This window comes from Tuber melanosporum (genome assembly GCF_000151645.1).
Source record: "Tuber melanosporum whole genome shotgun sequence assembly, scaffold_25, strain Mel28".
Taxonomy (NCBI): domain Eukaryota; kingdom Fungi; phylum Ascomycota; class Pezizomycetes; order Pezizales; family Tuberaceae; genus Tuber; species Tuber melanosporum.
This window is the reverse complement of record NW_003298919.1, coordinates 161,695-187,790: the sequence shown is the minus strand read 5'-3', so window position 1 is coordinate 187,790 and position 26,096 is coordinate 161,695. Positions and strand designations below refer to the sequence as shown.

The window sequence follows — 26,096 nt, the reverse complement described above, 5'->3', positions numbered from 1 at the left end:
ACACCAGGGAATACTTCTAAGCTGGCATCACATACCCACTGTTTGTGAGATTTCTGGTTTTCAGCTGTAGGCCAGGTAATAAATTCTGTACGTAAAGACAGCAATGCTGTTAATACTCTGTCACAGTATAGTAATATTGTTCTCTCATTAATACCAACTTCGAGAGCCAGATCCCAATGTGAACCTCCTATTCCTATACTACTAATTCCTCTTAAGACTACAAACTGGTACTGAACAGGAGTCTGTTGATAACTAGATTGGTTTTAAAAAAACTGGGTATATACTGATTCTGGATATAATATGGAAAAAGACAGACTTTCCCATGTGAAATGTCCTACAAAAGGTACATTCAGAATGAAGTCTTTCTTGCTCGAACAAGCAGTTAATTGAGATAGCAGATGGTATTCTTTTTTGCTCATTGAAGTATCATTTTATTTTCAAAATTCTGATAATCTCCTCTAACTCTTCTTGCTCTTTGACAATATACTCCATCCTCCGCATTCCAAGCACTTTCCATATTCCATTTTTGGTCTCGTAGTACCTCATCACCTCCTTCTCTGGTATTCCAATATGGTTTACCATCGTCTCTCCTCTCCTTCTCATTGAACAACTCTTTGTCCAATAATTTCTCCAGCTCTTTCCACTTGATTTCATTTTTGTGGTCTGTCTTGTTTGGACTACTGTCCTCAATGTCCTCTCCCTCCTCCTCTTGCCAGCACTCCTCCTCCCTCCTTTTTTGGTAAATGTAGTCCGTATGTGGTGTTTTTAGTAGGCACTGGAGCACAAGCTGGTACTTTCCACTGGCATTCTCTTCTTGAAATCTTCTCCTTCATTCCAGTATTGCAATTAACTTTTTGTGCTTTGTAACTTTTAGCATTGTTGTAAATTGGTATAACGTCCTCAAACAATTCCTCGATGTTCTTTGCATATACAACCTGATTTATTTTACATTCCAGATTCTACCCACTCTCAGTATGCCATAATGACGTTCCATTTACTCTAGCTTACATTTCCTAGATTCTGAACCAGTCCGTTGCCATCCAACCTCCTCTGGGATCCTCAAACCGGCTCCTAGGATGGCTCATTCTATTGGCTCCTTGTTTCACCAGAAACCAGCTTGTTCCAAACCCGTCCAGAATCCGACGAAGGTTTGAGGACCCCTAATGTCTCGTCTTTGGACGGACTGGACGGGGTGACGGCAGTCGGACGGCACTAGTCCTGGGTTTCCTTTCATCGATACCCTATTACCCCATTAAGAATTTATTTGTTCTACCCTATTCTTGTTTTAACCTATTGTAGCATTACCGGTAGTGTGTGTGTCTTACGGGTGGCAGTGGGTGCATTGACCAATTTTAGTCGACTGGCATCGACAGCTGTCGGACGGCACTCGTCCTTGTCCTCATCGGGCTGGACGACTGGGAGCACTGATTAGACCATGTGCCAGTATCCGGGCTGAAATGCTTACGGAGAAAACACTTACGCATGAAACACTTAGGGAGGAAACGCTTATGGAGAAAACACCCATGGAGGAAACATTTACAGAGGAAGTGCTTACAGAGGAGCAAGTGCTGATACAAGATATTACAGCTGAGACAGACCTTAACTATTTGGCGGGGAGGTAGGTGGACCTTGATGCACATGCCAAACTAAAAAAGCCTTTAGTTGGTGACTTAAAGGTAACCATACATTTGTATCAAGAATGTGAAAATTAGGCTGATATTAGAGAGACCATTTCAGCAACAGTCATACCAGCACCATCTCTTGAAAGCGAAGTTCCAAAGGAGTTCAAAATAACCTTCATGGATATTTTCAGAGACAATATTCCAGTAGGTGTGGAACCAACCGATAGCATCATTTTTAGTTTGGCAGAACTTCGGAAATTTGTGACAAGATCACTTCAAGACACGGAGCAGGTAAGAGCTGCTCATCGTGTGAAGCAATTGTTAAAGGAAGCTGGAGGGTGGGAGGAAACGGATACCTTTACACAAGCTAAACGCCGCAGACAGAGCGGATGAAGTGGATCGAAATAACTCACAATTGCCGTATAATGGCTTGTTGGCCTTATGCTAAGAAGGGTTGGAAAGGTATGTCAAACATTTCAGTTCTCTCACATTCTTCCATGAACTAACCTAATGGTAAAGGCAGGCGTACTCGGAGGTGTTTGTAAAAATAGACCAATACTCATACGATGTGAGGCTTGTGAGCAGGATCCGACAAAATCTGGAGGTTATCGACAGGGATGGACAGCTCGGGAACCTGTGATATAGTGGATTTGGGGAGAAAAGAGAGTGGACGGATGGGCAGCATACGATGAATGAGATTTTGTAAGGTTGGAACAAACTTATTCTCTTTTCTCAGTTGCCCTCCACGCTTTTGCTTCCTTGTTCACGTTATATTGGTCTCCAACTAAGCATTATCGCGATGTACGTCACTTAGTACAATATAACTTTGCCGGCCACCTTACTTGTACTATAGGTTTGAGCTTTCCAGGCAATCGTATTTCCCAAGACTAGGCTTGAGACCTCAAGCCATCTGAGCCCATTGTGTCCATGAGACAAGCTGGCTTGAGTATAGCCAGGACCGCCTCGAACTGGTTCATGCCTAACACTAGTCGGAAACACAGAATCCCAGGATAAGACTCTAGTTCCGTGCAGTCCGCCGTGTCCTACTATTCCATGTTACGGTCTATCCTGGCACCCCCGAAAGGATGGACTGTCTGGATGGTTGAGAACACGGGACTCACAAAAGAGGGCGATAGGGTTTGTCTTAATGTGCCTGTAGGCCATCAGCTTGTTCCACACCAAAAAAGTAATATTCTAATCATCTAGTATCATCATTAGTGAGAAGGACTCGAATATCCGCAATGGTATAGCGTTCTCGGCCTGCACGTCCACTTCCAATGCGAGCTTTTCGGAGATGCTCACGAAGCCCATGAACAACACGCATGGAGTCGCTACAGATGAGCACCATCCCCCCACACTAGCGCACAAAAAGAAGGGGTTCTGAACATGGACAAAAAGGCACCACATCTCTATTTCCCCGCTCTTTGACTGTCAGAACTGCAAAAGAAAGTCCTACTGAACGTGATCTCTCCGCCAGCTGGGAATTTTCCCCTCAATACTCTTCCCCCCCCCAATGCAATTGGCCGCTATGGGAGACGGCGTGAGTAGTTTGGAGTATGGTGGGAGCGGAGCGCATCAGAAAATTTGTTGTGGTTGGAGAGACCGCACTCATTTTTCACGAATCAGGTGTTATCACAGGCGATGCTGATCTGGCCGTTACAGGCGATTCGTCGGAGAAGTTCTGGAGTCCGGTCCAGAACGATGACAGTTTTTCGGAGATGATAGTTGGAACCTGAGAGTATAACTCATCCCACGACTTCGTCATGGTGGATTTTCTGAACGGGATGGGGGACAGGGGATATCTGAACCAGTAGTACATGGCGTATCCCCTCATTGACAGGACTCCTGTTGCGTGGATGAACCGTGACCTCTCGAAAGACTTTGATAGTCTCGAATACGGGGTGCAGGAAGTGACCGGCAAAGGATTGGATTTCCGGGGTGGATACTGGGGCGGGGGGAAGGGCGCTGCAAAGTTACGTGCCACAAACCAATGTTGAGCCACAAAATAACATTGATCCACGAAGTGATGTTGAGCTAGAATGTTATGATAACCGTGCCAAGGTTCCCGCCACTTTGAAAGACGCTAGGCGACTTGCAAAGATTGACTGCACTCCGTAGGAGTGCCAGACAGCTCAACTTGATGGACAACTCAACGTGACCCTTCTCCACACATAGTAGTTGTAGACATTCAAGGATCACATAATTTACCTACACCATCACACCATGTCTGGGGAAAAGTTACTCTGAAATTGAAGTCTGGATACAACAAGCAATTGAAAAGCTCAATGGAGAGGAAAATCCCAATGTGGTAGGCATTACATGGGGTCCAGGTTCCAGGTTCCCAAAGAGCATCTTTGTACACAGTGGAAATGCTGCAAATTCAGCTAATAGCAAGTGACACCAAACTGAAAACTGACAGAGGACCAAGAGCTTAATTTATGTCAGTACTTGAATAGCCTAGACAGTATCGGAATTCCACCTCGATATCACCTTATTGCTAGATACACAAATTCAATCCTCATATATTCAAATCCAGTTTCAGTGACTTCCAACTCAGTGACATCTAATCCAGTAACTTCTGATCCAGCAACCTCCAACCCAGCAACCAGGAACCTGAAGTCTCTGTTCCCAAAGTTAACATCAGAGAAAGTACAGTGCCATAACTGCTAATTGTTTCAATAACAGTAACAAGTTCTCGATTACGTGAACTTAGGATATACATTGAATGAGTCGTCTCCCACATTACAACTCATTGGTCCTTCCCAATGCCAATCTGAAATCCTGTTTTATCAAAATTATAAGTATCAGCAACCAGATTTTCCTTCTCCTCGCTCATCTTCTGATATCACCAAAACCAGTCACTAAGGTTATCACTATTGTGGGCTAGCTTATGATTGATATCTAATGTCTTCTGTTTTCAAATATTGTATTCTGAATGTCGGGCAAGGAACCGCTAAGTCCAGTCATTAATGATTATCCCAGGAGCGCTCTGCATAGAAGATTATTATCTTTAAACAGATTTTCTAAGAAATTTCTTGGTTGGAGTTACTGAAACAGGCTATTCAAATAAAGTATGAACTATGGATTGGCTTAAGCATTTTGAAAATTATTCCTGCTGTCCTGCTTCTTGATAGACACAATTCACACTACACTAGTGAGTTTATACAATTCTGTAGTAATTACAAAATTGTGCTTTTTTGCATCCCTCCTCACTGTACCATCTACTTCAACCTTTGAATATTATTGTATTCTAGCAATATAAGCATTATCATGCTCAGGCAGTAGACTCAGCTATATGAACATAATGTTCCAAGTTTAATAAAATTGAATTTTTAAATGCTGTTAATTCAATTCATTCTCTTACATTCAAACCTACGACTATTCTATCCACATTTAAGAAGACAGGATTGATTCCATTCAATCCTAGTATTACACTTAAAAAACTAGTTGAGCACAATTGAGCAACACCTTCTTAGCCAATCACTCTACCCCTGTAGTCCAAAAGTATGCCCAGGCCCAAAACTCTCAAAATCGTGCAAACTCTAAAGCTAAAAGTAGATTTAGTCTTGCCAGACATTGGTATACTCTCCCCCTCAGCTGATAAGAGTGCTCGAATATTCATAAAAGGGTAGCCTTGCACAGGCACATTATGGTGCACAAGTATCAGAGGACCTTATAAACACCAAAGCTACAGAACCCACTCATGCAACTCGGAGGAAACAAAGCCAGAGGTCACTTCAAAAAGGCAATGCTATGTACACTGAGGAGGCTTGGATAATGGTATGCCAAAAAAAGCAGGATAGTATTGAAAAGGAAGTTCAGGAGACTCAGCACTCACTTGATATTATGACTAAAGCTGCTGAAAATAAGTTTAAAAAACAATGAAAAGAGATTTCCAAGCAAATGTGGAAGGCTGTAAAAGACAGGAATAAGAAACAAACAATTCAGAAACTTTTATTTTATGAGGTTGGACATTCAATCAAAAATGTTTCTACTAGAGTTCAATAAAAGTCACATTAAGCTGTCCATCATGTTAAGCTGTCCGGTGCTCCTACAGAGTGCCATTAATCTTTGCAAGTTGCCTAGCGCCTTTCAAAGTGGCGGGAACCTTGGCACTGTTAATATTATCATAATTTACGTTGAGCTGGTAGGCACTCAGGAAGGGTGCCCATGGTTGTGGCGACTAATCACAACCATGGCACGAGTAGAGTTTTGCGTTGGTAACCGCGGTGGAGGTATGATATAGGTGCGGCTCTTTCCTTTGCTTCTGGGTTGGTCGGTCGCCAACAGCCCCAAGATAGACTTTTTCAACAAATCGGCGGATAGAATAAGGAGTTATGGGAATGGGGTGAGCAATTCAATTTAATTGATTTCCTTTTCACCTTTCTCTTCTTTTCAATTGATCACCCTGCTTAATTCGCGTATGATACCACCTATTAAAGGGGTAGGTTCGCTTATAGAATGCTGACCTAGCAAATTGATGTACTTTATCTTCCCTCGTTGAAGATACTCGAATAGTCTACTCCAGTACTTGTACGATGGAACCAATGACAACTGAGACCTAGGGGGTTAATAACTTAAGAATTGCCAAGACACAAATCCAGATAAGGGCTAGTAGGCTTCCTCTTTGTGACTAGCTTCCGCACACCAAATGCCCCACCATAAAAAAAACAGTCACCGGGGAATTTCTGGCCCACAGTTCCACTCTCTCGTGTGGTTTGACAGCCAACTCCACCAGACCAACCCAAGGATAGCCATCGATTAACACCCCTCTCCCTACCAACCGCGAGGGATCACGAACCAAGGTCCCACTATCGAAAAACCTGAACAATATGGCTCCTACTACTACAAACCTTTTTGATGCGACAACCCAGGACATAGAGATGCTCCTGGCTGCTCAGGCTCATATAGGAGCAAAAAACTTGCAGGTCGGTCCTTGTGGACTCGCGGTTTCTACGGCTTTAGAGTACCTGTACTAATTGGAACCCGGACAGGTTCACATGGACCCCTACGTCTGGAAGACGAGACCTGATGGTGTAAACATTATCAACATCGGAAAGACCTGGTGAGTGCAATTGCAAAACCTTAATCTTTGCTCTCTGGGATCGGCCTCCTTGTCGCTATCTAAACTTGGCTACATTTTTCTAACATCGAAGGTAGGGAGAAGATTGTTCTTGCTGCTCGTATTATCGCTACTATTGACAACCCAGCCGATGTCTGTGCTGTGTCCGCCCGCTCTTTCGGTCAGCGTGCCGTCTTGAAGTTCGCCACTCACACCGGCGCAACTGCTATTGCAGGTCGTTTTACCCCCGGTAACTTCACGAACTACATCACCCGTTCATTCAAGGAGCCTCGCCTCATTATCGTTACCGACCCCCGGACCGACGCTCAGGCTATCAAAGAGGCTTCGTATGTTAACATCCCTGTTATCGCTCTGTGCGATACCGACTCCCCTACCGAGTTTGTGGACGTTGTTATCCCCACCAACAACAAGGGTCGTCACGCTATTGGTCTTATCTGGTGGATGCTTGCTCGTGAGGTCCGCCGTCTTCGTGGGATCATCCCATCGAGGGATGCTGAATGGGACGTCATGGTCGATCTCTACTTCTACCGCGACCCTGAGGCCGAGGAACAGAAGGCTGTTGAGGAGGCCGACAAGGTCCCCGGTGCTGAGGAGGTTGTTGAAGGTGGGTTCGCTGCTAGTGCTGGTGCTGGAGATTGGGATGCCCCCAATACCGGTGGAACCTTTGTCCCTCCTGAAGCTACTGGCGGTGGAAACAGCTGGGATGCTGAGGCACCAGCAGAGTGGGCTGCGGACACTGTCGCAACTGAGGTCCCTGGGGCCACCAGTGGTTGGTAGAGAGGTTGGTGTTAAATGATGTTTTTCTTTACGAACAAATAAAAAAAAGGGTTCATAAATTTGGGAGATTCGAAATGTCATCGGGCTTTCTTGTGCGCAAACTCTTTTTTTTTAAAAAAAAAAGGGGGGGGGGGTAGGTATGGGTGGGCGGCGCCTGCGTAAGTAAGTGTCTTCTATGGTCGTATGTACCTCTAAGGTTTAGTACGGAGACATAGGAGGTGTTTTTCTTTTTTCTATTTGTTCCAAACTTTTTCCAATTTTTTATCCCGGTTCGTAAATAAATAATTTTGAATCAACCCGGAGTGATGTGATTTCCTGCTGGGAATAGATTGACTTGTCCCCTGTTTTGTTGATACCAATCGAGGTTGGAGAAAGAACCAAGAAGGGTCATTGGCCTTGTTCCCTACTGGTGAAAAGGCTATCATAGAGTCCCAGTACCCCCTTACCCACACATCTAAGCTGTGATGACCGCCATCCGCTTATTTGAACCCAGCGCCATTTGTCGTTGGATATTCTTCACCTCCCCAATCCTTCCCTCTTCTTTTTACACCGATATTTTTTTTGTATCTAAATTACGTTTCACGAATTCCTCCTTGACCTGTCCTGCGGTGCTTTCACCCTGGTTCTCTCATGGGAGGTGCGAGTGATTGTGCAAGCATACAGTAAAAGCCTTGGCCTATATTTATGATACCTCAATCCGAATTGGCCCCCACATTGACTGCAATAACTGAAAAGCGGAAACCAGCTGCATACTGCATACCGGTACGAGTAGAATGGGGTCTTTTTCTGATCCAGGCTATTGGCTGGCAAGGCAACTCAATGCAGGCCATTACCAGCATCAGTTCAACAGACCAATCAGGCTGGCCATGGAACATACCACCAGCTTCGGAACGGTAGGACGCCACACCTATTACTGTATATGATAGGCCCCCCAAGTCGTTTCGGTGCAGCGTCAGAAGTGTGGCGGAAACTGTGCGTTGTCTGTGGCGCGTAATTCAGACAACCAGAGGAGCTCGCCCCCCAACCAGAGCTACCCACCACGACTGCCCCTCCAGAAGGCCAATTCTGACGGAAATAGGCAAGTTGACCTGGCTGCAGACAAAACGAGCATCGGATCGTCTGCTTCGAAACTGCCATCGAGGCATCGAGATGAAATGGCTGGTGAAAATGGATCTCTTGTCAGCGGCGACATCTCGTCGTATAACGCAGCCTTATACGCAAATGAGTTAAAGGAGTATCCCTTTAAACTTGACGCTCTCAGGAAATGGATGATCGCATTGTGAGTTTAAATCTATAAGCCCCGTCTGTTCAATTTCTTCTGTACTTGTAAAGTTTAAACGAGAAGCAGGATAAGATCTGGACTAACGGATGGCCGCAGTGTTGTTTGCGATTTTAACGTCGATATAGGTGTGTTTGCCAATCACTTCTTCTATGGGCTTGCGGAATTCTAATGATTGATTGTTTTGTTTTGTTTTCCAGGGGTCGAAGTGGAATACATGTTCCCGTCGACAAACTTTTCGCCGGCAGACCTACAAACCATATGCTTTAGCAGGTTGGAACATTCAATAAATTCGTGGTAGTGCCCATCACTGAATGGCACTATAGCTTTCCCGAGCGAACGAATTCTGATACGACCGAGGACTCAGCCTTCCATTTCAGGTTCCGTCATTCGTCCCCCGATGTATTGTGCCAAACTACAAACGATGATCCTGCCTACTGGTACGGCTTCTGCCTTTTCCGCCAGCAGCGAGACACCACTGTCAAGAGAAATTACCGTCAAAAATCCCTTGTGCTAGTTTCTCAACATGACTATGCCCCATTGTTTGCGTACTTGATTAAAACTATATCATTACTGGACTTTGAAGTTAGCCCGACTCTCATTGAGTCCGCATGCTCGAATATTGCAGCTTGGGAACCGCCTGAGGTTGGATTGCAGGAATTACCTTTCTTGGGATCCCTGTTAGACGTTCATATGTATATCCTTCCACCCTATCGCAATGTGATTCATGTCATGGCGAGATTTCTCCGGGAATTAGGCAGACTCGATCATGCGTCACCTGTTGCCGGAGTTCTCAATGCCGTGAGTGATGTTGCCGATCTTCTGGATTCTGGAACATTATCAAGTCTTGTGAGCCTTTACTAAATAAATGTCAATTGCTAGCCCTCCCCATCCCGCATTTCCATTACAAGGACTCATGACTGCATCCCCCTCGAGGACCGATATCAGGGTCGAGTACAAAGAAATACATACTTCCGAGCCTATAGGCTCATGGACTAGACTTGCAAATTTACTCAATTCCGTTTCTGAGTTGTACATCATTTTCGAGAGAGTCAGTTGTGCCTTCTTTGAGGTGGCATGAATTAACACTAACGGTTTCATGGATAATAGGTATTATTATCCGATCCCATGGTAGTTTTGGCGGACGATCCAACAACGTGTAGTGAATTTGTCTCCGCCGCGGTTGACCTTATTCGTCCTGTAAGTTTTTGTTTGTAGTTTAATTGCCAATTGCCATATGGGCACCCAAAGCTGATATGTGAACAGATACCATTTGGGGGGGATTGTAGGCCTTATCTTACTATGCAATCAGGTATGCTTGTGTCTGGGATATTCTCCTGTTACCGGCCCTTTTAGGATTCATGACCGCTGACTCGTTCTAGACTTTTTCTTGAATGCACATGAGGGGGTGAGTTGTTTCCTCCCAGGGTAACGGGCATTGCTTATCAGGTTGCAACAGATTCCCCTTCGCCACTACTTGATAGGCATGAAATATCGGACCCCTGGATATCCTGGGCTAGAGCTAATGGTTTCTCCTCTAGGCATTACAAACCCATTCTTTCTTAAGAGGTTGTTATCCAACGGGAAAGAAAACAAAACCCCATATGTAGTCTATCTGGCAGGCCCGGAAGTCAAGTGGGGATCCCTCAATTGGGTCATATGATTCCCGGCTAACACCTCCCCTAGGCGGAAACACCACCTACACTTCTACTCTTCTACCACTGAACGTGATCACCCAAATAATATGATCGCCAATGATGCCAAAGCATTCATAGAAAAAGATCATGAATTCCTGAGAATGCTTGAGAATCAGCTCAAAGACCCCAGGACAACTCGTGAGCATCCCAATCATGCTGGCCTTTGGGTTTTTGGTATGAGATATTTCATCTGATGCTTGCATCTTACAGCTCTTGAATGCGGAAAATTTATCAGGCGGCATTTCGCCCACTTGGCAGCAATGTTTCTGGCACCTTTGAACAGATACTTGGCGATCCTTGCTTCGACATCGTCAGACTCGGATATAATAGACATAGCCGGCTTCTCGGAGGACGACTTCCTCGCCAGCCTCTCAAAGCACGGATGCTCGGTGCAATTCAAAGGCAAGACCGGGTACCACCGTCACAGGGCCGCAGAGGCTTTTTATCGCAAGTTTTGTCGGAGTCCGGGCTTCTTCAGGTGGCTTGAGATGAAGATGAGATTACAGCAGGCACCTTTGGAGGTTATCGGGACACACTCAGTGAACGGATATGGAGAGAAGGCCGAGCAAGATTAGTGGGATCTACAGAGGGCAGAGGATTAAGCTTGGGTTCGAGGCTCAAAAATTTCTTCTTACCCCGTTTCGTGACCAATGTTACAAAAGCCTCTGGTGGGGTCTCAAGTGATCCAGGCGCTGTTACCTTAACGCTGCCAAAAGGGAAATGGCAGGTATATAACATATAACATCTGTATTTTAATGATGGGAGTTTTTTTGTGGACCGATGTGATATAGCTGATGCTCGAGTGCTAAGCGTAAGCTCCCGGTGAGTTATTAGCCGCGACGGGAGATACTCTAGGGCAGGTGAGCATCGCTCCCGCTTTCCAAATCACGTGATGATAGATGTCACTCTCTCGGAAGTGTTTGCGGAGGGACCTCAACTCCTCGGCCTTCGCCGGTTCCCCTTCACCCCTCGCTCAGTTCACTTTCTACCTCGTATGAGCCTGAAACAATGCTTGCGAGCAGACGCTCAGCCAAACGCTCAGTCAATAAACTGTCCCCGGTGGGTACTGCGATCAGCTCATTCCTCTTCCTTGCCTTTCCAGAACCTGGAGTCCGTAGCTACGCAACTGTAAACTCCACCAACAACAGCAAGTACGACTGGCCACCCAATGCCTCCCCAACCCCTTACCAAATCTTCAACTGCAAGCAGGGTGCCCCATACTCAAAAGCTCGCTTCTACGAACTTGTCAAACTCTACCACCCAGACCACTTTCGGCATCGCCCCGGCGAAGGCCCAGACATATCGGAGCCCATCCGGCTAGAACGCTTCCGCTTGATCGTCGCTGCAAACGCCATCCTCTCCGACCCAGTTAAGCGAGCAAACTACGACTACAGTGGCGCCGGGTGGAATCTTACCTCGGTATGGGAGACCACCAGCACCAATGCCAGCCAGCGAAGGTGGTGGACAGAGCGGGAAGGCCACGGCAGCTTCGCCAGGCAGCACTACGGGAAAGGCGGCCCTAACGACCCTGCCCAGAACGCAACATGGGAGGACTGGGAACGCTGGCGCCAGCGTCGGGCGCATCCCGGGACCGGTGGGGGAGGAGAGCATCAAGGCCCGTTATACACCTCCAACGGAACGTTCGTTACGGTGGTGTTCATACTAGCGTCTGGTGGCGCACTGATGAATATCTCGCGGGCGAATGCTAATGGGCACAATTTTCTGGAGCAGAGGGAGATTAGGCATGCGGAGATTAGTCGTGAGTGGGCGAGAAGGAAGAGGGAGGTTGCTGTTTTGGGGTCGAAGGAGGAAAGGGTGCAGACGTTTTTGAAGAATAGGGACCCAGTTAGGTATGGGATTGTTGGCCCAGGGGGGGGAGGATGAGGAGTTTGGGGTTGTATAGGGAGGTTAGTGGGGAGAAGGAGATGTATATGGTATATGGGGGAGGGATGGACTCGCTTCGGGTCGGTGTCACACATGTCTTTCTTTTGGGCTTGGTGGTTAGGCTGGTTCTAACTGCTGTCTCTTGGCGCTATGGGGGTTTCCAGTCTCCTTTTGACATTCTTTACTTTCTTTACTTTCCCTTGGAGAACATGGATGTGGGAGAGATGCGCTGCTGTGCTCGTACCATTGCAAGCCCATGATACCGCGCCCGTGGTGGTGTTGGGAACGATCGGTAATAGATTGTACCAGTACGAGTACAACTTTACCTTATCCGAGCACGGGTGGCCATGAGATTGTGATCCAGGGCCTCAATCAGCGGGTGCTAGCAATCCCGTCACTGGGATATTGTCACTAGGAAATGGCACACCATCAAGTAAACGATGGTTGTAGAATTGGATAGTTGAATATTGGTGGTAATTAAAGAGGTTCACCCGATAAGCTTTCTTGGCACGAGATACCCCATTAATTATCATACGTCAATCTATTTCAGCAAAACGCAAAGCACCTCCTCATTCCTCTCCTAAGCTCACTTCTTCTTCCTCCTCAACTCCACGATACCCCTCCACCACCAGACCTTCTAATTCCCCGACGGCTCCGTGATACCAGTTGCCCTACCTCCAGTCTACCTTCCCTTTGTTCATTCCATTAGTTTCTAATCCGCTCATTTCACGCAAGCGTTCACTCATTCATCCTGTTTACCAAGCGCGCAATCATGGCTGCGAGTACACAGGTCCTTAAGAGGCCCGTGCACTTTGGCTCTTTCCTGGTCACGTCTCAGGTACTGGCCGAAGGCTATCTTGTCGAGAGAGCGAATCCGAAGCTGACTAGGGTGCTTGGGTAGGTTTTTTACAGCACCGCACATTCCTTCGCCCTCGTTAATCTCAAACCCTTACTGCCCGGTCACGTTCTCGTCTGCTCGAATAGGGTTGTTCCAAGGCTTAAAGATCTCTCAACCGATGAGGTATACTCTTCGTGGGATTTGCTCGGCTAGTAAGTTGCTAATAATGGTGATTCTGGGGGGACCGGCTAGGTCACAGACCTCTTCCTAACCGTCCAAAAGGTCAGTAAGGTGATCGAGAAGATTTACAAAGCTGATTCTCTGAACATTGCAATGCAAGATGGTGTTGCGGCTGGTCAATCGTAGGTCACCCACCCCTTCTCTTCCTCACCCCCCCTACTAAGTTTTACTTAGAGTCCCACACGTCCACACCCACATAATCCCCCGACACTTCCAAGACCTCCCGCAGGAAGACCAAATATACGCCATGCTGGAATCTGAAGACGGAGACTTGGGACGCAATTACCTAGAAGCGCAGCATTCCGCTGTCATGAATAACAGTGCAAGGCCGAAGTTCCCGACCGTGCATCCGGACGCCGAGAGGAAGCCTAGGTCTGAAGAGGCGATGGCTGAGGAGGCAAAGTGGTTGGCTGGGTGTATGGGGGAAGGGGAGGAGGGGAAGGGTAGATTGTAGAATCAAGTTTGGTTGGAGTTGATAGGGATAGATGGGCTGAATTTCGGTAATATCTGGTCCCCCTTTTACAGGTGGGATGCAAGAGACCATGAAGCTCTCTGCTTATGATACCCGACGTCCGACCCGGTCTAGTCTGAGGTGGCTCGACGTGGATGACTGGTTCATGGACCATTCTGGGAATTTTGACCCACATCACCGAACTATGCCGAAAAAAAAAAGTTTCCTTAAGACATTGCAGACAACTACGATAGCGGTACTGTACTGTACTGTACTTTGTGCTGTAGAAAAAACAAGATGGGAGTACTGTACCGGTACTGTACAAGTACCAAATCCAGGAAAGCCACCCAAGCGCGCTTACCATCTAAAGATGTAGAGTGAACCTACTCTAAACCTGGTCAAATGAATTAAGCTCCACAAGGTCCACAAGCTACCCTAAGATATCGAGATATCCTAGCTATTTCGGTACATGTACCGGTACAAGCACCCAGGAACATGTTCTCGTACCTGTACAATACAAGGCGGGGATTATTATGCGGGGTTAACCTAAATTAACTATGCGAAAGCGTAATCCCAGGTGCTTGTACCTTATTTACAATACTCATCATCCACTATCTCCGCCAGCTTTCTTCTAATCTCCGTGCTTAGATACAAAAATCCCTAAGAAGGGTCATACAGCAGAGTCCGAGTGTGCTGACTGTGTTGGATCTCACTAAATTACCGGTATCTTGGTACTCGCGACTCTGTTTCACCCGTCAAACTAAACTTATCAAGGGCTAATGCAGGGATCGGCGGAGATTAGGGGGCCTGACGGAATTAGTGGGTTATAGGAGCAGATACGGTACGGTACCATATTGGATCCAGTATCCTAGGGGACGAGGCCATCAATGCAAAAAGAGAAGACCTCAATTCTTCCTTCAAAGCTCCCGGTCACACACATTATTATACTCAGCCAGCCAGCAATGAAAGAATCGAAACAAACAACATACAAACAAACAAACAAACCCCCCCCCCCTTCAAATTGAGCGGTATAATATCGTAGCTTTTTATCGTAGGCTGAGATCGGGCTCGATTCACGCACGCAAGTCATTGGGTATGCTGACCGGATAAGGGCGGGGAGGTGGAGGGGTTGGCGAAGCCATGATATTATGATTTCCCACTTATCATAGTACCACGCCGGCCGTAAGGATTGCGCAGTGCTCGGATATAAGGGAAATGGATATGCTAGGACGTTGGAATCCCCCTTTCCGGCATAGGGCAATATCTAAGACAACGCCCCGGAACATCTTCTCCCGCATTAGGATACTCACTAGAATCGAGCCCGCCGGGAGCTTCATACGGCGCCCGTATCCTCATTATCGTTGATCGCTTTGTATCATGGTTGCCGTAGCCTTCTAATCATATAGATCGTAGGTTGCTCATATCTTGTAGAGCCGGCTTTATATATTTGCTTGGGCACCCTTTATATGCATATCTGCCACGACAACTGGTATCTACAATGGTATCATAAATCCCCACATGCGTTTTCGAATATGCTATGCTCCTCGCTCGATAGTGTACGGTAGTGCACGTCACGGCACTTGGGTGAAATGGTCGGTGTTTACTAGTACTGTACGGTATGGTACGGCTGAGCTCGTGCTCGGTCCGGTAGAGGGCGGAAGGGAAGTTGTCCTACTATACTTGGTACTGTAAGGGAAAGAGAGGAACCCAAGAGAGCTGATTACTATGAGATTGAGCTAGTGCAGGTACCCGCCCACGAGAGATCATCCTCCGTTCCGGACGAGTGGAGAATCGCAGAGGCCATCGCGAACCCAGCCCGGGCGAAGGGGTGCAGGGCCCGCCACCCATCATTAGAAAAGGAAGTGCTGTTCTCGCACTCTATCTATCATACTTACTACCCACGACTTTGCACATGTGCCGTTAGCATGACAAAAGTGATTATGATACTTCTTTGCTCGGATAATGTGCGAGGGCGTATGATAACAGGTATTGTGGAGATGGATTGGTTTTGCCCGCCCACTGGTGCTGCGCTGTAAGTGTACTTGTAGAGCTTTCGTCCCGTTCTGGAAGGAGGAACCCTTACGCGGGTATAACCGCACCATATGCCGCAGCGCGATGTCCTGTTGGCTATACTGTGCGGTACTGTTTTGAGTGGTTGTATGATACCTATGATACAGTATGATACTCCCCCCAGCCGGCGATTTCATCCAATCTAAAACCCCCTCGAGTGATCAATTATGATGGGAGAACTGCCACAATACTTTATTCTATGATTCATACGCCCCCCCCTTCCTCCCCTTTGTCGGTGATGAAATCCATGTCAACAAATCACCACCTCGCGGGATGTTCCGTCACAATCCCAAGATGACAAACCCTTGATTATGATAATATGAATATTAAACATAATCCAACAACGCATTACCAGTTCTCCTTCGTGGTTCCCTTTCCCGACTTGGAGCTATCGTTGCCCGTGCATACGCAGTACTCGCACAGTACTTATACGCTATACGGGTAGCTAGGTACTGTAAATTTAAAATGCGAGGGGGAATGCAGATCATTCCTGGAGCACTTAAAACGGGGAAAAAAAAAAAAAATCTGACTCAGGATGTAGGCTGCAAGTAGTGCCCCGTACGGCTCTTGGGTTGTGCCGACTACGGTCTGGTCGGAAGACTCGCGGTTGGTGGAACTGTTCGGGCTGTGCTTGGTACGATAGTGCGGTGTAACCATGTCGTATCGACGGGAATTGAGTTGCAAGGCCCGACTACTGGTACGAGTACTGTACGGGTACAGTACCATACCGTGCTGCGTTATCTCCTGTTTATTGTTATTGTTATTGTTATTGGGAGGAATCATTCGTTCGTGGTTCAAATTTTTTTTTTTTTGGGGGGGGGGTTCGTGGGGATCTTTGGGAGGGCGATAGGAGGTGGGGGGTTTTTTTTTTCGTTGGATGATGTTGTGGGGTGCAGGGTGGAGAGAAGGCTATTTTTTTATGATAAGGCGAATTGCATATCATAGTTACTTGGGTGTTAATTAATATTGGTTCGGGAACCCTTTATGATTACCGGTTGCGCCAGGCGGTAGCGATCCATGCAACGAAACCCGCCTCATTTGGGACAGAAGATATTCGGTGTCATAGATGCTCCGCGAATCCCTTTTGCCCCCGGGGGGGGTATCAACGGCAACTTGGTCATTCCAGCAACGTCCATTGGCTTGTCCTGACATCCGAGTACGAGTACAGTACACGTGGGTGAGATTTGGAGGGAGGGAGGAGCTGAAGGGGTATATAAAGTGGGATGCTTCCTTCGAAGGGTGAGAATTCCGGTCGGTCATCCAGACACGCTCTGCGGGAACACCCGAAGATCTGATAAAATGATTCTACAGCTTTTCAATTCCTACTTCCTTCTAGCCCTCTCCATTCTCTCATTCGCCACTGCGGTCCCGGTTCCAGACCCCTATAACGATGATGAAATATCCGTATACATCGTCCCTGGCAACAGAACCTTCCCAGAAGGCATCGCCCGCCAGCTCAATTCGCCATACTTCTATGTCGGCAGCGTTATAAATGGGGACATCTACCGCGGCAGCGTCCACGAGGAACACCTCGTCCCCTTCCTAACCGGTTCAGCATACAATCTCACAGGCGCCGCGGGTATGAAAATCGACTGCAAGGACCGGCTGTACATCGCCGGTGGCGGTTCCGGCACCCTCTTCGTCTTTGACTTACATACGAAGAAACTGTTGCATCGGTTTAGCAATGGTTTCTCTGGTCAGAACCAAACACTTTTGAACGATTTGGCTATCGACGAAGCGGGGAACGTCTACGTTACCGATACCGTCCAGCCCACGCTGTTCAGGATCAAGGCTAGTGAGGTGGACAGTCCGACGGTGGATCTGCCGTTGGAGAAGTGGATAGATCTGACGGGGGCCTTGGGGCCCGGTGCGAATGGGATTGTGGTTACCGAAGATCAGAAGCATTTGCTCGTCGCTGATATTTTTGCCGGGGAGATATGGAGGGTTGTTATTTCTTCGAGGAAGGTTGACAAGGTCGATATTGCGGGAGGGTTGGTAGGTTTTATCCTTTTAGGCTTTTATATAAGCAGTTTGGCTAATTTTGGATGGGTCGTAGATTGGAGCACCGGATGGCCTGCTCATCCGCCATGACATTTTGTACGCCGTTAACGCCCTTCCAGAGGTTGGCCAATCCGTCCGGGTTATCGAGATGCACCCGGGGTACCTCTCTGGAACCCAGGTGAGGAGTATAACTAGCGAGTTGCTTGAAAAGCCGTCGACAGCGGCTTTTGACGGGGATGATTTTCTGGTGGTCAATTTTCAATTTGATGCTATTCAGGGCCCAGCGCTACCGGTGCTACCCTTCACTGTCGTTAGGATTCCAATCGAGGGATAATATGCCGGCACTAGCTAGTACTAGAGAGTTGACAGGAGTGGATTGGTCAATATTATTATTAGTGTTCTTTAACCATTAATCTGATTCAGTCGAGCGCATGAGTGTTTCCAATACTCCATCAAGATCCCCTAAAATCAATCAATCCTCATGCACAAATGTGAAGAAACGGTCTGTGTGATTATTTCGCGGTTGAACTAGAGAAGCACACTGGGTGCTTGTTTAAATGGGCCTCCTAGCACCAGTACGATCTCTCTGAACCTTGACAAGCGCAGTGCCGGTATTTGCGTCAAAATTTCGGGCGCCAAGTTATAGAACTTAATGGGTGAGAGTATATCTTGGACTTTGACCCCAGGGTTCTGATTTTGTATCACAGCATCTCATGTTGCTGCGCGGTTGGGGTGCTTGTGTTGCGAGTTAGTCTCGAAGACTGGAGTCCTACATTCTAGTCTGTATGACATGACATGAGCTTATTAAGCACAACATAAGACATTGCATTGTTACTATTTTCAGAAACTATCTCCGAGTACAGTACCGGTACCATAATTAACTCGAGTCATCCACTATCTCTGCCGGGCCCCCCAATATCCGCGTTCTGAAACAAAACCCCTTAAGCAGGATTACCCGCAGTGTTCTCAAATCCCATTAACTGGCATTCGCAATTCAATTAACCTGCCAAACTAGACCAATCTTGGGCTGATGCCACGATTGACTGAGACTAGAGGTCTGTCTGGAGATAATGAACAACTCGAGTTTATACGGTAGTATCACAGTATTTGACCAGAGAGGGTAGCTCTAAGCAATCCTGGCGCCATACTAAACCAAGGACATGCGAATCTCGCAGTCTGAAAATATCAGTATGCTTTTCACTCTCAATTCCGGTCTTACCCGCTAACATAGCGTTCTATGCTGGCTTAATCACACTCCTTGTCTAACATCTAGTATGGTATCATACCCGACTAGACGAGAGATTTTCCCAGTCGAGCAGCCAGCCCACTCAGCAACACAGTGCCCCCCATCAAACTAGGATGTTCCAATTTTGGTGTTATATGATATCCCCCCCCCCCGTGGGATGATGTTCCGCCGACGGAACAGCGTCGGAAGTGCAAGTGATAAGAATGGATAAAAAAGATCCTTGGAAAATACTTTTGTATTGTTACTGTACTCGAGTACTAGTACAAACGGCGAATTGTTCCTCCCGGAACTTCGAGAGCCGGGGAAGCCTTGAAAAGCTCGGACGGTCTACTTGGACCACCACTGTGATAATACCCTTCTCGGTGCGTCCTTACTCCCCTTCCCCAAACGCCCTCTTTTTCGACTATCGGAACCCTAGAGTTGGGAGGATTTATGAAAACATCACAGCTGAGGTCACAAGATGTCACTCGCTGAATCTACTAGGTCTGATGACTCCAGGGTTCCGGCTAGGCGAGATAACCAACTTTTGCGCTTGTAGGGCCACACGGAAAATGCTCGGTCACTTGAAAAAGCCAGTGTTACGATGTCGGTAGTGGCATCAAGTCTTGGCTACATAAGCACTCAATTGGCTCCACAGTGCAGTCGATGGCGGTACCTGGGTGCGGGTAAGTAAAGCTTCATATGACCCTGTCTGCTGCGGTGCCACGGTTGATCCGGCATCGCCTTCCGTATTGCTCAGGCCTACCCGGTTAAGCATGTCGCAAACCATTTGGTAATATACACCACACGAATTCCGCCCAGAGAAGCGGGAGCTCCCAAATTAACGCCCGGTCCGCCTCGTGGAGTCTAAAGTTGTGAGGTTGAGATACCATATTGGTTGGTGCATCCGGTGTACTCGCTTACCAGGGCGGGACCCTGTGGTGCTCCCGTGAGGAAAAAGAGAGAAAGAAAGAAAGAAATCAAGGCGCATCGACCCCGGCAGTTTTAGAGCATGCTTGTATAACTTAGAATTGTTGCAGGGATGGGCACGTTCTAGCAAAAACTGCTGTGCTCTTTCAGAGCTCCCGCGAACCCGCTCTGTGGAAGAAGCCTTCCCCGAATATGGGCTCTTTGGCAAACGTCTTGCGCTCCCAAGGTGCTTGTGAACGAGACGGGACTATACAAGGTAACCGTGGACGCCCTGCACCGTGCCGTACCATACGGGCACTCCGCGTGCCATTCCTAGCAAACGGAAAAGAGCTCGAGTGAGTTGGCATGACTTGATGCCTGGCTGCTCTGCTGTGATGGTATCCTACGTGACTATGACTCCGGCAGATGCTAGAGGCACCCCACGCCACGGGGTCCCCTCCACTTATGGCGCCGTGGGGTTCAGGAGATGAAGGGAGGGGAGGGTCGGTACGGTACGCTCCGAAAAATTTCCCCGCTCTATTGTCTTGGGCTCTTTGTTAGCGGGAAAGAGCTTGAACAGTCTTTAATTTCCCTTTTTTTTCTTTTTTAGGGGAGGGTGGAGGTAGTCTCGGATATTCTCCTAGGTCCATATCATATTATGTAGTCTGGTCTCACCTCCCCACTTCTTTCTTCTCTTCTCTATTATTCTTGATATTATTATTCTATGATCATTTTCCGGATGGGCAATTGTTGAGAAGGAGGAATATATTGCTGCTGCTGCTCCTTCAAATACCTCTCCATTGGAGGATTTCCTTCACCTATTATTCTTGCTGGTGGCTTGATTACAGAAAATATAATATCACACAGGTCCATATGTCTTACAACCACCGCCAACCCCCCTCGTCCTTGGAGTCGGTGCCTGAGCAACCACAACCACAACGTCACCTCGCTATCAGCCAATCACCAACGGATCTCCCAGTCCTCTCACAAACAACATCACACCGGAACGATGGTCACTCACCATCGCCGTCACCGGTCCCCAATCCCAATAACGGCAATATCACCAATCCGCTCGCCGCAACCCTCGGCTGCGCAACGGTGACATACCCTGAGGGTGGACGCAAGGCATGGTCGGTGGTACTAGGCTCTTTCTGCGGCATGGTCGCCTCCTTCGGCATTATGAATACTATCGGCACCTTCCAGGCGCACCTCTCCGAACATCAATTGAGTGGGTATGAGGAAGGGCATATCGGGTGGATTTTTTCTGTGTATGCCTTCATCAGCTTTGTCGGTGGGATCCAGATTGGGCCGATATTCGATTGTTATGGACCCAAGTGGCTTTTGGTCAGCGGGACGGTATCCATGGTCGCTAGCTTGACGCTTACGAGCGTTTCACAGTGTGAGTCCCTGGCCATCTATAGACTAGGGTCGCGTTGGATGGCACTGACGGATTTTACTTGTAGCTTATTGGCAGTTTATGTTGTCTTTTGGTGTGAGTATATCCACCCCCTTGTATGTATGTATGTGCGTATGTGTAAGGAGCTAATAGCCCATAGATACTGGGAGGCATGGCTACATCCCTAATCGTCACGCCCGCCGTCGCCTCTATCGGCCACTGGTTCCTCAAAAGGCGCGCGTACGCCACCGGTGTTGCTACGACCGGCGGGTCGGTCGGCGGCATCATATTCCCACTAATAATCCAATCTGCGACACCCAGAGTTGGTTTCGGCTGGGCCGTTAGGATCGTGGGCTCTGTCTGTTTGTTGCTATTGGTATCGGCGAACTGGCTCATCCGCACGCGACTCTCGGATATCAATGCCGCATCTTCATCACCCGCGTCCGAGTCTTCGACCACCACTTCGTCTTCCATCGCTGCCGTGGCCCTGCCGACAGAAAAGAATTGGAAGAGCAGATTCCGGAGGAATAAGAAGGTGCCTAAGAAGGAGGGCCTCGACGTATCTATCGACCTAATGGCATTCAGGGACGCCCGGTTCGTTCTTACGACCCTGGGAGTGTTCATGATAGAGTGGGGCATCTTCGTCCCCTTAAATTACATCACCTCCTACGCCCTCTTGTACCTCCACCTCCCACGTGCCCTCTCCTACCAACTCCTGGCAATCCTGAACGCCGGTTCGGTGTTCGGCCGCTGGCTCCCCGGCCTCGTAGCGGATAAGATTGGGCGGTTCAATACGATGATCATCACCGTCACCTTCTGCCTAGTAACGACGCTAGCGTTGTGGCTGCCGTCAGCGCACATGCATGGCGGGGACCAAGGCGGGACCAAGGCGCTCATGGTCGTGTTCGCCTTGATGTATGGGTTCGGGAGCGGGAGTGGGATCTCTCTTACGCCGGTTTGTGTCGGGCAGATTTGTGAGACTAGGGAGTATGGGAGGAAATATGGGACTTGTTACTTTTTCGTCAGTTTTGGGTTTGTTCCCTCTTGGATTCTTGTGTTGGTGATGTGTGGTTGATGATGTTTGGTGGCGTCCACAGAACACTCACGGGCATTCCAATCGCCGGACAAATCGTCCACTCGACGAACGACCAGTTTACGGGACTAATCTTGTTCACCGCCGCGTCTTATATTGCCGCTGGCGTGTTCTTTGTTGCTGCCAGAGTTGCGGGTGCCGGTGCGGGGCTTCGGACCGTTTATTAAGTATATTTTATTGTGTGAATGTGAATATTTCTCGGTTAGCGCATTTTGTGCCCGGTCATTCATAACCTGGAGAGGGCGTTTTGGACGGTACATGTTTGATGTATGCATGTTTGGTATACTACATAAAGTTGACGGATGTATAATATTGTGTGGTGAAAAGCTGATAAACTCAATGTTTGGGGACAGATATCTTGTCTATAGCTATTCCGAGAAGGGACACAGAAAAAGGGAGAAAGATCGCGATGAAATTACGACCTTGGCACACAGAAACACCAGTTGGGGTTTTAGAACTTGGGGCTTTATCATATACCAAAAGAAGAAACCCACCATAAGTGGGGCTATCATAGATGTGCGCAACATTTCCCACACGAGCATTCACAGCCCTACTCGAGCACACATGATTCTCACGCTCGAGGCGTATGATACGATACACCAGGCACCACTCCAAGAACCAACACCCAACCTCATTAGACGAACAAATCACTCGCCCAACCACTCATACCCCAGACTCACGATACGTACAGTACAGAATACCTGCCTTCATATCTCTTGCAGTGCGGCATTAGACCATGTCGAATGGCCGAGTTGCACCGAGAGGCATCCATGAATGAGGTCTATTCGCTACCGCTGATAACCAAAGGTTGGGCACGATATAGACGGGCGAGACGATTTAGGCATTGCAAGATTGGGGATTGTTAAATGGTGGGTTTTCGGGGGGCTGTGAGGGCTCTAATGATGCAGTGGGGGAACTTGAGATGGGAGAGGGTGCTTTGGGGAAGAGTCCTGTTTTCACTGTCGGGTTTTGGGAAGGTTGGAGGGTCCGTTTTGAACGGTGGCGTAATTATTCGGTTATACTGGTGAGGCACTTTACTATGATATACTTGCGCTTTATACGAGATAGTAATATTATGATGTCGTGCTCTAGTTGCCCAGAACAGCGTTTCCACCCCCCTCCCTCATTTCCACGAAAAGAAACATGCAAGTTGACTGTGGCTAAGAAAGCCACACCTCAGTTAACCTACCGTAAAAACTCGAATAAGCGGACTATGTGCTGGGTAGTGAGTTTAGAGTTTGGAACACGGGGATGTCGGAAATTAGTGTCTAAGAAAATTTAGTAGTCCGAGACAAGTGATAATCTCAACCTCATATGAGGTGAAAGTCAACCACACAATCTACACAAGAGTGTCTTAATATCATGCGATCAGTGTAGTTAGCAAGAGAGATACCGGTAGGCGATATTGTCAGTAAATTTAAAAAGTAGGAAATGGAATACCAAAGGGATTCCAAGAGCCCAAAACGAATTTGCATCCCAGAAGCCCTGTGAGATCGCGCAAAAGTTAGTCCAAATCAAACCGAAAAGAGCCCAAAGGTAATTCTAAAATGCCTTCACGAGTCACAAATCAACCCTCTGGACGGATCTGCACTCAACCCCAACTTTCAGCCCTTCCTCCAGATCGCTTCTATGCTGCAGTCAAAAAGAAAACTGGTCCAAAGCGGAAATACCTATCCGAGGTCCTTTGCAAGCTGCTTGAGCCTACAAGCAACCCTCAACGATCCTATACAGTCAATTATAAGCTTCGCATTCTCTCATATTGGAAAACAAAAAGCATATCCTATAGCCCAACCCACTTTCGTGAACCAACTCGGGCGGAGGTTGCAGCATGGTTTCAAATACTAGCAACAAATCTTTCGCGGTGGAAGAAGGAAGAGGAGGCTGGCTATTATCTAACTGGAAAAAGTAGTCAGTCTCGGATGCTGGGTGGGGGAAGACAAAGGAAATGGGTAGATATGGAGAAGGAATTGTATGAGGAGTTTAGACAGCAGTGTGCAGGTGGAAGGCCTATAAGGCGTAGTTGGTTTTGGCGAGTCAGTAAGGAATTAGTCCAAAAGCACTATGGTGAGGGAGAACTTACCAAATTTCACTTTTCAAATGGATGGTTCCGCAGTTTCCTGTCATGGCATCATATTAGTCTTCATGCAATCACCAATACGGCCAGTAAACTACCAGCAGACTTTGGGAATACGATACTTAACTGGATTCAGTTCAATAGACGAAATTCGCAACTTCATCTTGGGAGTGAGCGGGAGCGGGGCGATATTCCTGCTGCGGTTGGCCTGTACTGTCTGAGTAACATCTGTAACATGGATCAGACTCCTGTTCCATATGAATTTGTGAAGAGCCATACTTACAATAGTACCGGGGAAAAAACAACCTGGATGCAGTCAAGTCAATCCTCCGGATGGGACAAGCGGCAGGGGACCATACAGCTTACTATCTTTGCTGATGGTATCTCCAGAGTTAAACCATTAATCTTTCTCAGAGGCAAGGGAGTAGGAGCAACAGTACTTACTGAAATGAAAGAATATGACCCACGGGTTATAGTCAAGTTCAATCCTACAGCCTATGCCAATAGTCAGAATATGATTGAATGGTTAGAGAAACAATTGATTCCTGTACTGGAGAATCAACCTACCTTGTTAGCACTCGATCTGTTTTCCGGACACAAAACAAATGAGGTGCTTGATACCATGCAAGCGAACAATATAACACCGAGTGTTATTCCCAGCGGCTGCACTGGCCTTGTGCAGCCTCTCAATGTTTTGGTAAATAGGCCATTTAAAGACATCCTAAAGGTTAGTATATTTCATAAAATGACTATAGGAGAGGGAACTCACCGGGGTGCTCGAAAGAAGAAATAAAAAAAGCAAGAGCTAACACACTAATAGGATTCGTTAGAGGCAAAGCTAGACGAAATAGAAAGGGAGGAAGAAGAAATTATTGACAGGGGGGGGAAGGTTAACTGGGAGTAAGGTGGAGCGGAGGCGAATTGCAGTGACCTGGGCGGTGGGAGAGGCATGGGAGTGGTTTTCGGTTAAGAAAAAGGCAATCGTGAGGAAGGCATTCCACATTGTTGGTCTTGCGCTTCCTATAGATGGGTCAGCAGATCATGAGATTTCCATAAAGGGTATAGACACAGTATTTCTTACCGAAGGATTGAAGAACGTGGAGGGGGAATGTATTATTGATGATGAAAATGATCCTGTAGAACTTGATGAGCATGAAGATGAAGCAGAAATATATTTTGAGTAACTGCCAAGAAAGACTGAGACTGATATTGCGCCTTACCTGACGAATAGTCTTAATATGATTCACCTTAATTCAACTCCATAGCACATGGTCCGCTTATTCGAGTTTTTACGGTATCTTGTGGAACCCTACGCCTAAGCCCTGCACTACCCACTCTCTCGGTCCAGATTCCAGGAGCCACCTTTATCATTCCATCATATCAACCTTCAAGTCGAGCTTCAGACTACCAACCGCAACGCGAATGGACCCAGCCTACAACCACCACAACCCCCGCAA

General features: G+C 47.5%; 6 protein-coding genes; all 6 read left to right on the top strand.

Moving 5' to 3' along the window:
* Positions 1-6,365: 6,365 nt before the first annotated feature.
* GSTUM_00006226001 (40S ribosomal protein S0) lies at positions 6,366-7,559 on the top strand. XM_002838411.2 has 3 exons: positions 6,366-6,550; positions 6,617-6,687; positions 6,783-7,559. The coding sequence occupies exons 1-3, from the start codon at positions 6,455-6,457 to the stop codon at positions 7,480-7,482; spliced, it is 867 nt and encodes a 288-aa protein (XP_002838457.1). The 5' UTR covers positions 6,366-6,454; the 3' UTR covers positions 7,483-7,559.
* A 974-nt stretch (positions 7,560-8,533) lies between these two features.
* Positions 8,534-11,239, top strand: GSTUM_00006225001 (uncharacterized protein). XM_002838410.2 has 11 exons: positions 8,534-8,761; positions 8,861-8,889; positions 8,962-9,034; positions 9,088-9,605; positions 9,673-9,812; positions 9,872-9,961; positions 10,028-10,073; positions 10,144-10,169; positions 10,221-10,396; positions 10,448-10,596; positions 10,669-11,239. Exons 1-11 carry the CDS (start codon positions 8,637-8,639, stop codon positions 11,031-11,033), a joined length of 1,737 nt encoding a protein of 578 aa, XP_002838456.1. The 5' UTR covers positions 8,534-8,636; the 3' UTR covers positions 11,034-11,239.
* A 227-nt stretch (positions 11,240-11,466) lies between these two features.
* On the top strand, positions 11,467-12,744 carry GSTUM_00006224001 (uncharacterized protein; the record flags this gene model as incomplete). XM_002838409.2 has 1 exon in its annotated part: positions 11,467-12,744. The coding sequence occupies one exon, from the start codon at positions 11,467-11,469 to the stop codon at positions 12,340-12,342; it is 876 nt and encodes a 291-aa protein (XP_002838455.1). The 3' UTR covers positions 12,343-12,744.
* A 170-nt stretch (positions 12,745-12,914) lies between these two features.
* On the top strand, positions 12,915-14,111 carry GSTUM_00006223001 (uncharacterized protein). XM_002838408.2 has 4 exons: positions 12,915-13,180; positions 13,244-13,363; positions 13,433-13,542; positions 13,595-14,111. Exons 1-4 carry the CDS (start codon positions 13,115-13,117, stop codon positions 13,872-13,874), a joined length of 576 nt encoding a protein of 191 aa, XP_002838454.1. The 5' UTR covers positions 12,915-13,114; the 3' UTR covers positions 13,875-14,111.
* Positions 14,112-17,209: 3,098 nt separating this feature from the next.
* GSTUM_00006222001 (uncharacterized protein) lies at positions 17,210-18,276 on the top strand (the record flags this gene model as incomplete). XM_002838407.2 has 2 exons in its annotated part: positions 17,210-17,936; positions 17,998-18,276. The coding sequence occupies exons 1-2, from the start codon at positions 17,241-17,243 to the stop codon at positions 18,274-18,276; spliced, it is 975 nt and encodes a 324-aa protein (XP_002838453.1). The 5' UTR covers positions 17,210-17,240.
* A 2,673-nt stretch (positions 18,277-20,949) lies between these two features.
* Positions 20,950-23,655, top strand: GSTUM_00006221001 (uncharacterized protein; the record flags this gene model as incomplete). XM_002838406.2 has 6 exons in its annotated part: positions 20,950-21,475; positions 21,540-21,568; positions 21,633-21,848; positions 21,975-22,504; positions 22,570-22,832; positions 22,919-23,655. 5 exons carry the CDS (start codon positions 20,950-20,952, stop codon positions 22,730-22,732), a joined length of 1,464 nt encoding a protein of 487 aa, XP_002838452.1. The 3' UTR covers positions 22,733-22,832; positions 22,919-23,655.
* Positions 23,656-26,096: the final 2,441 nt, after the last annotated feature.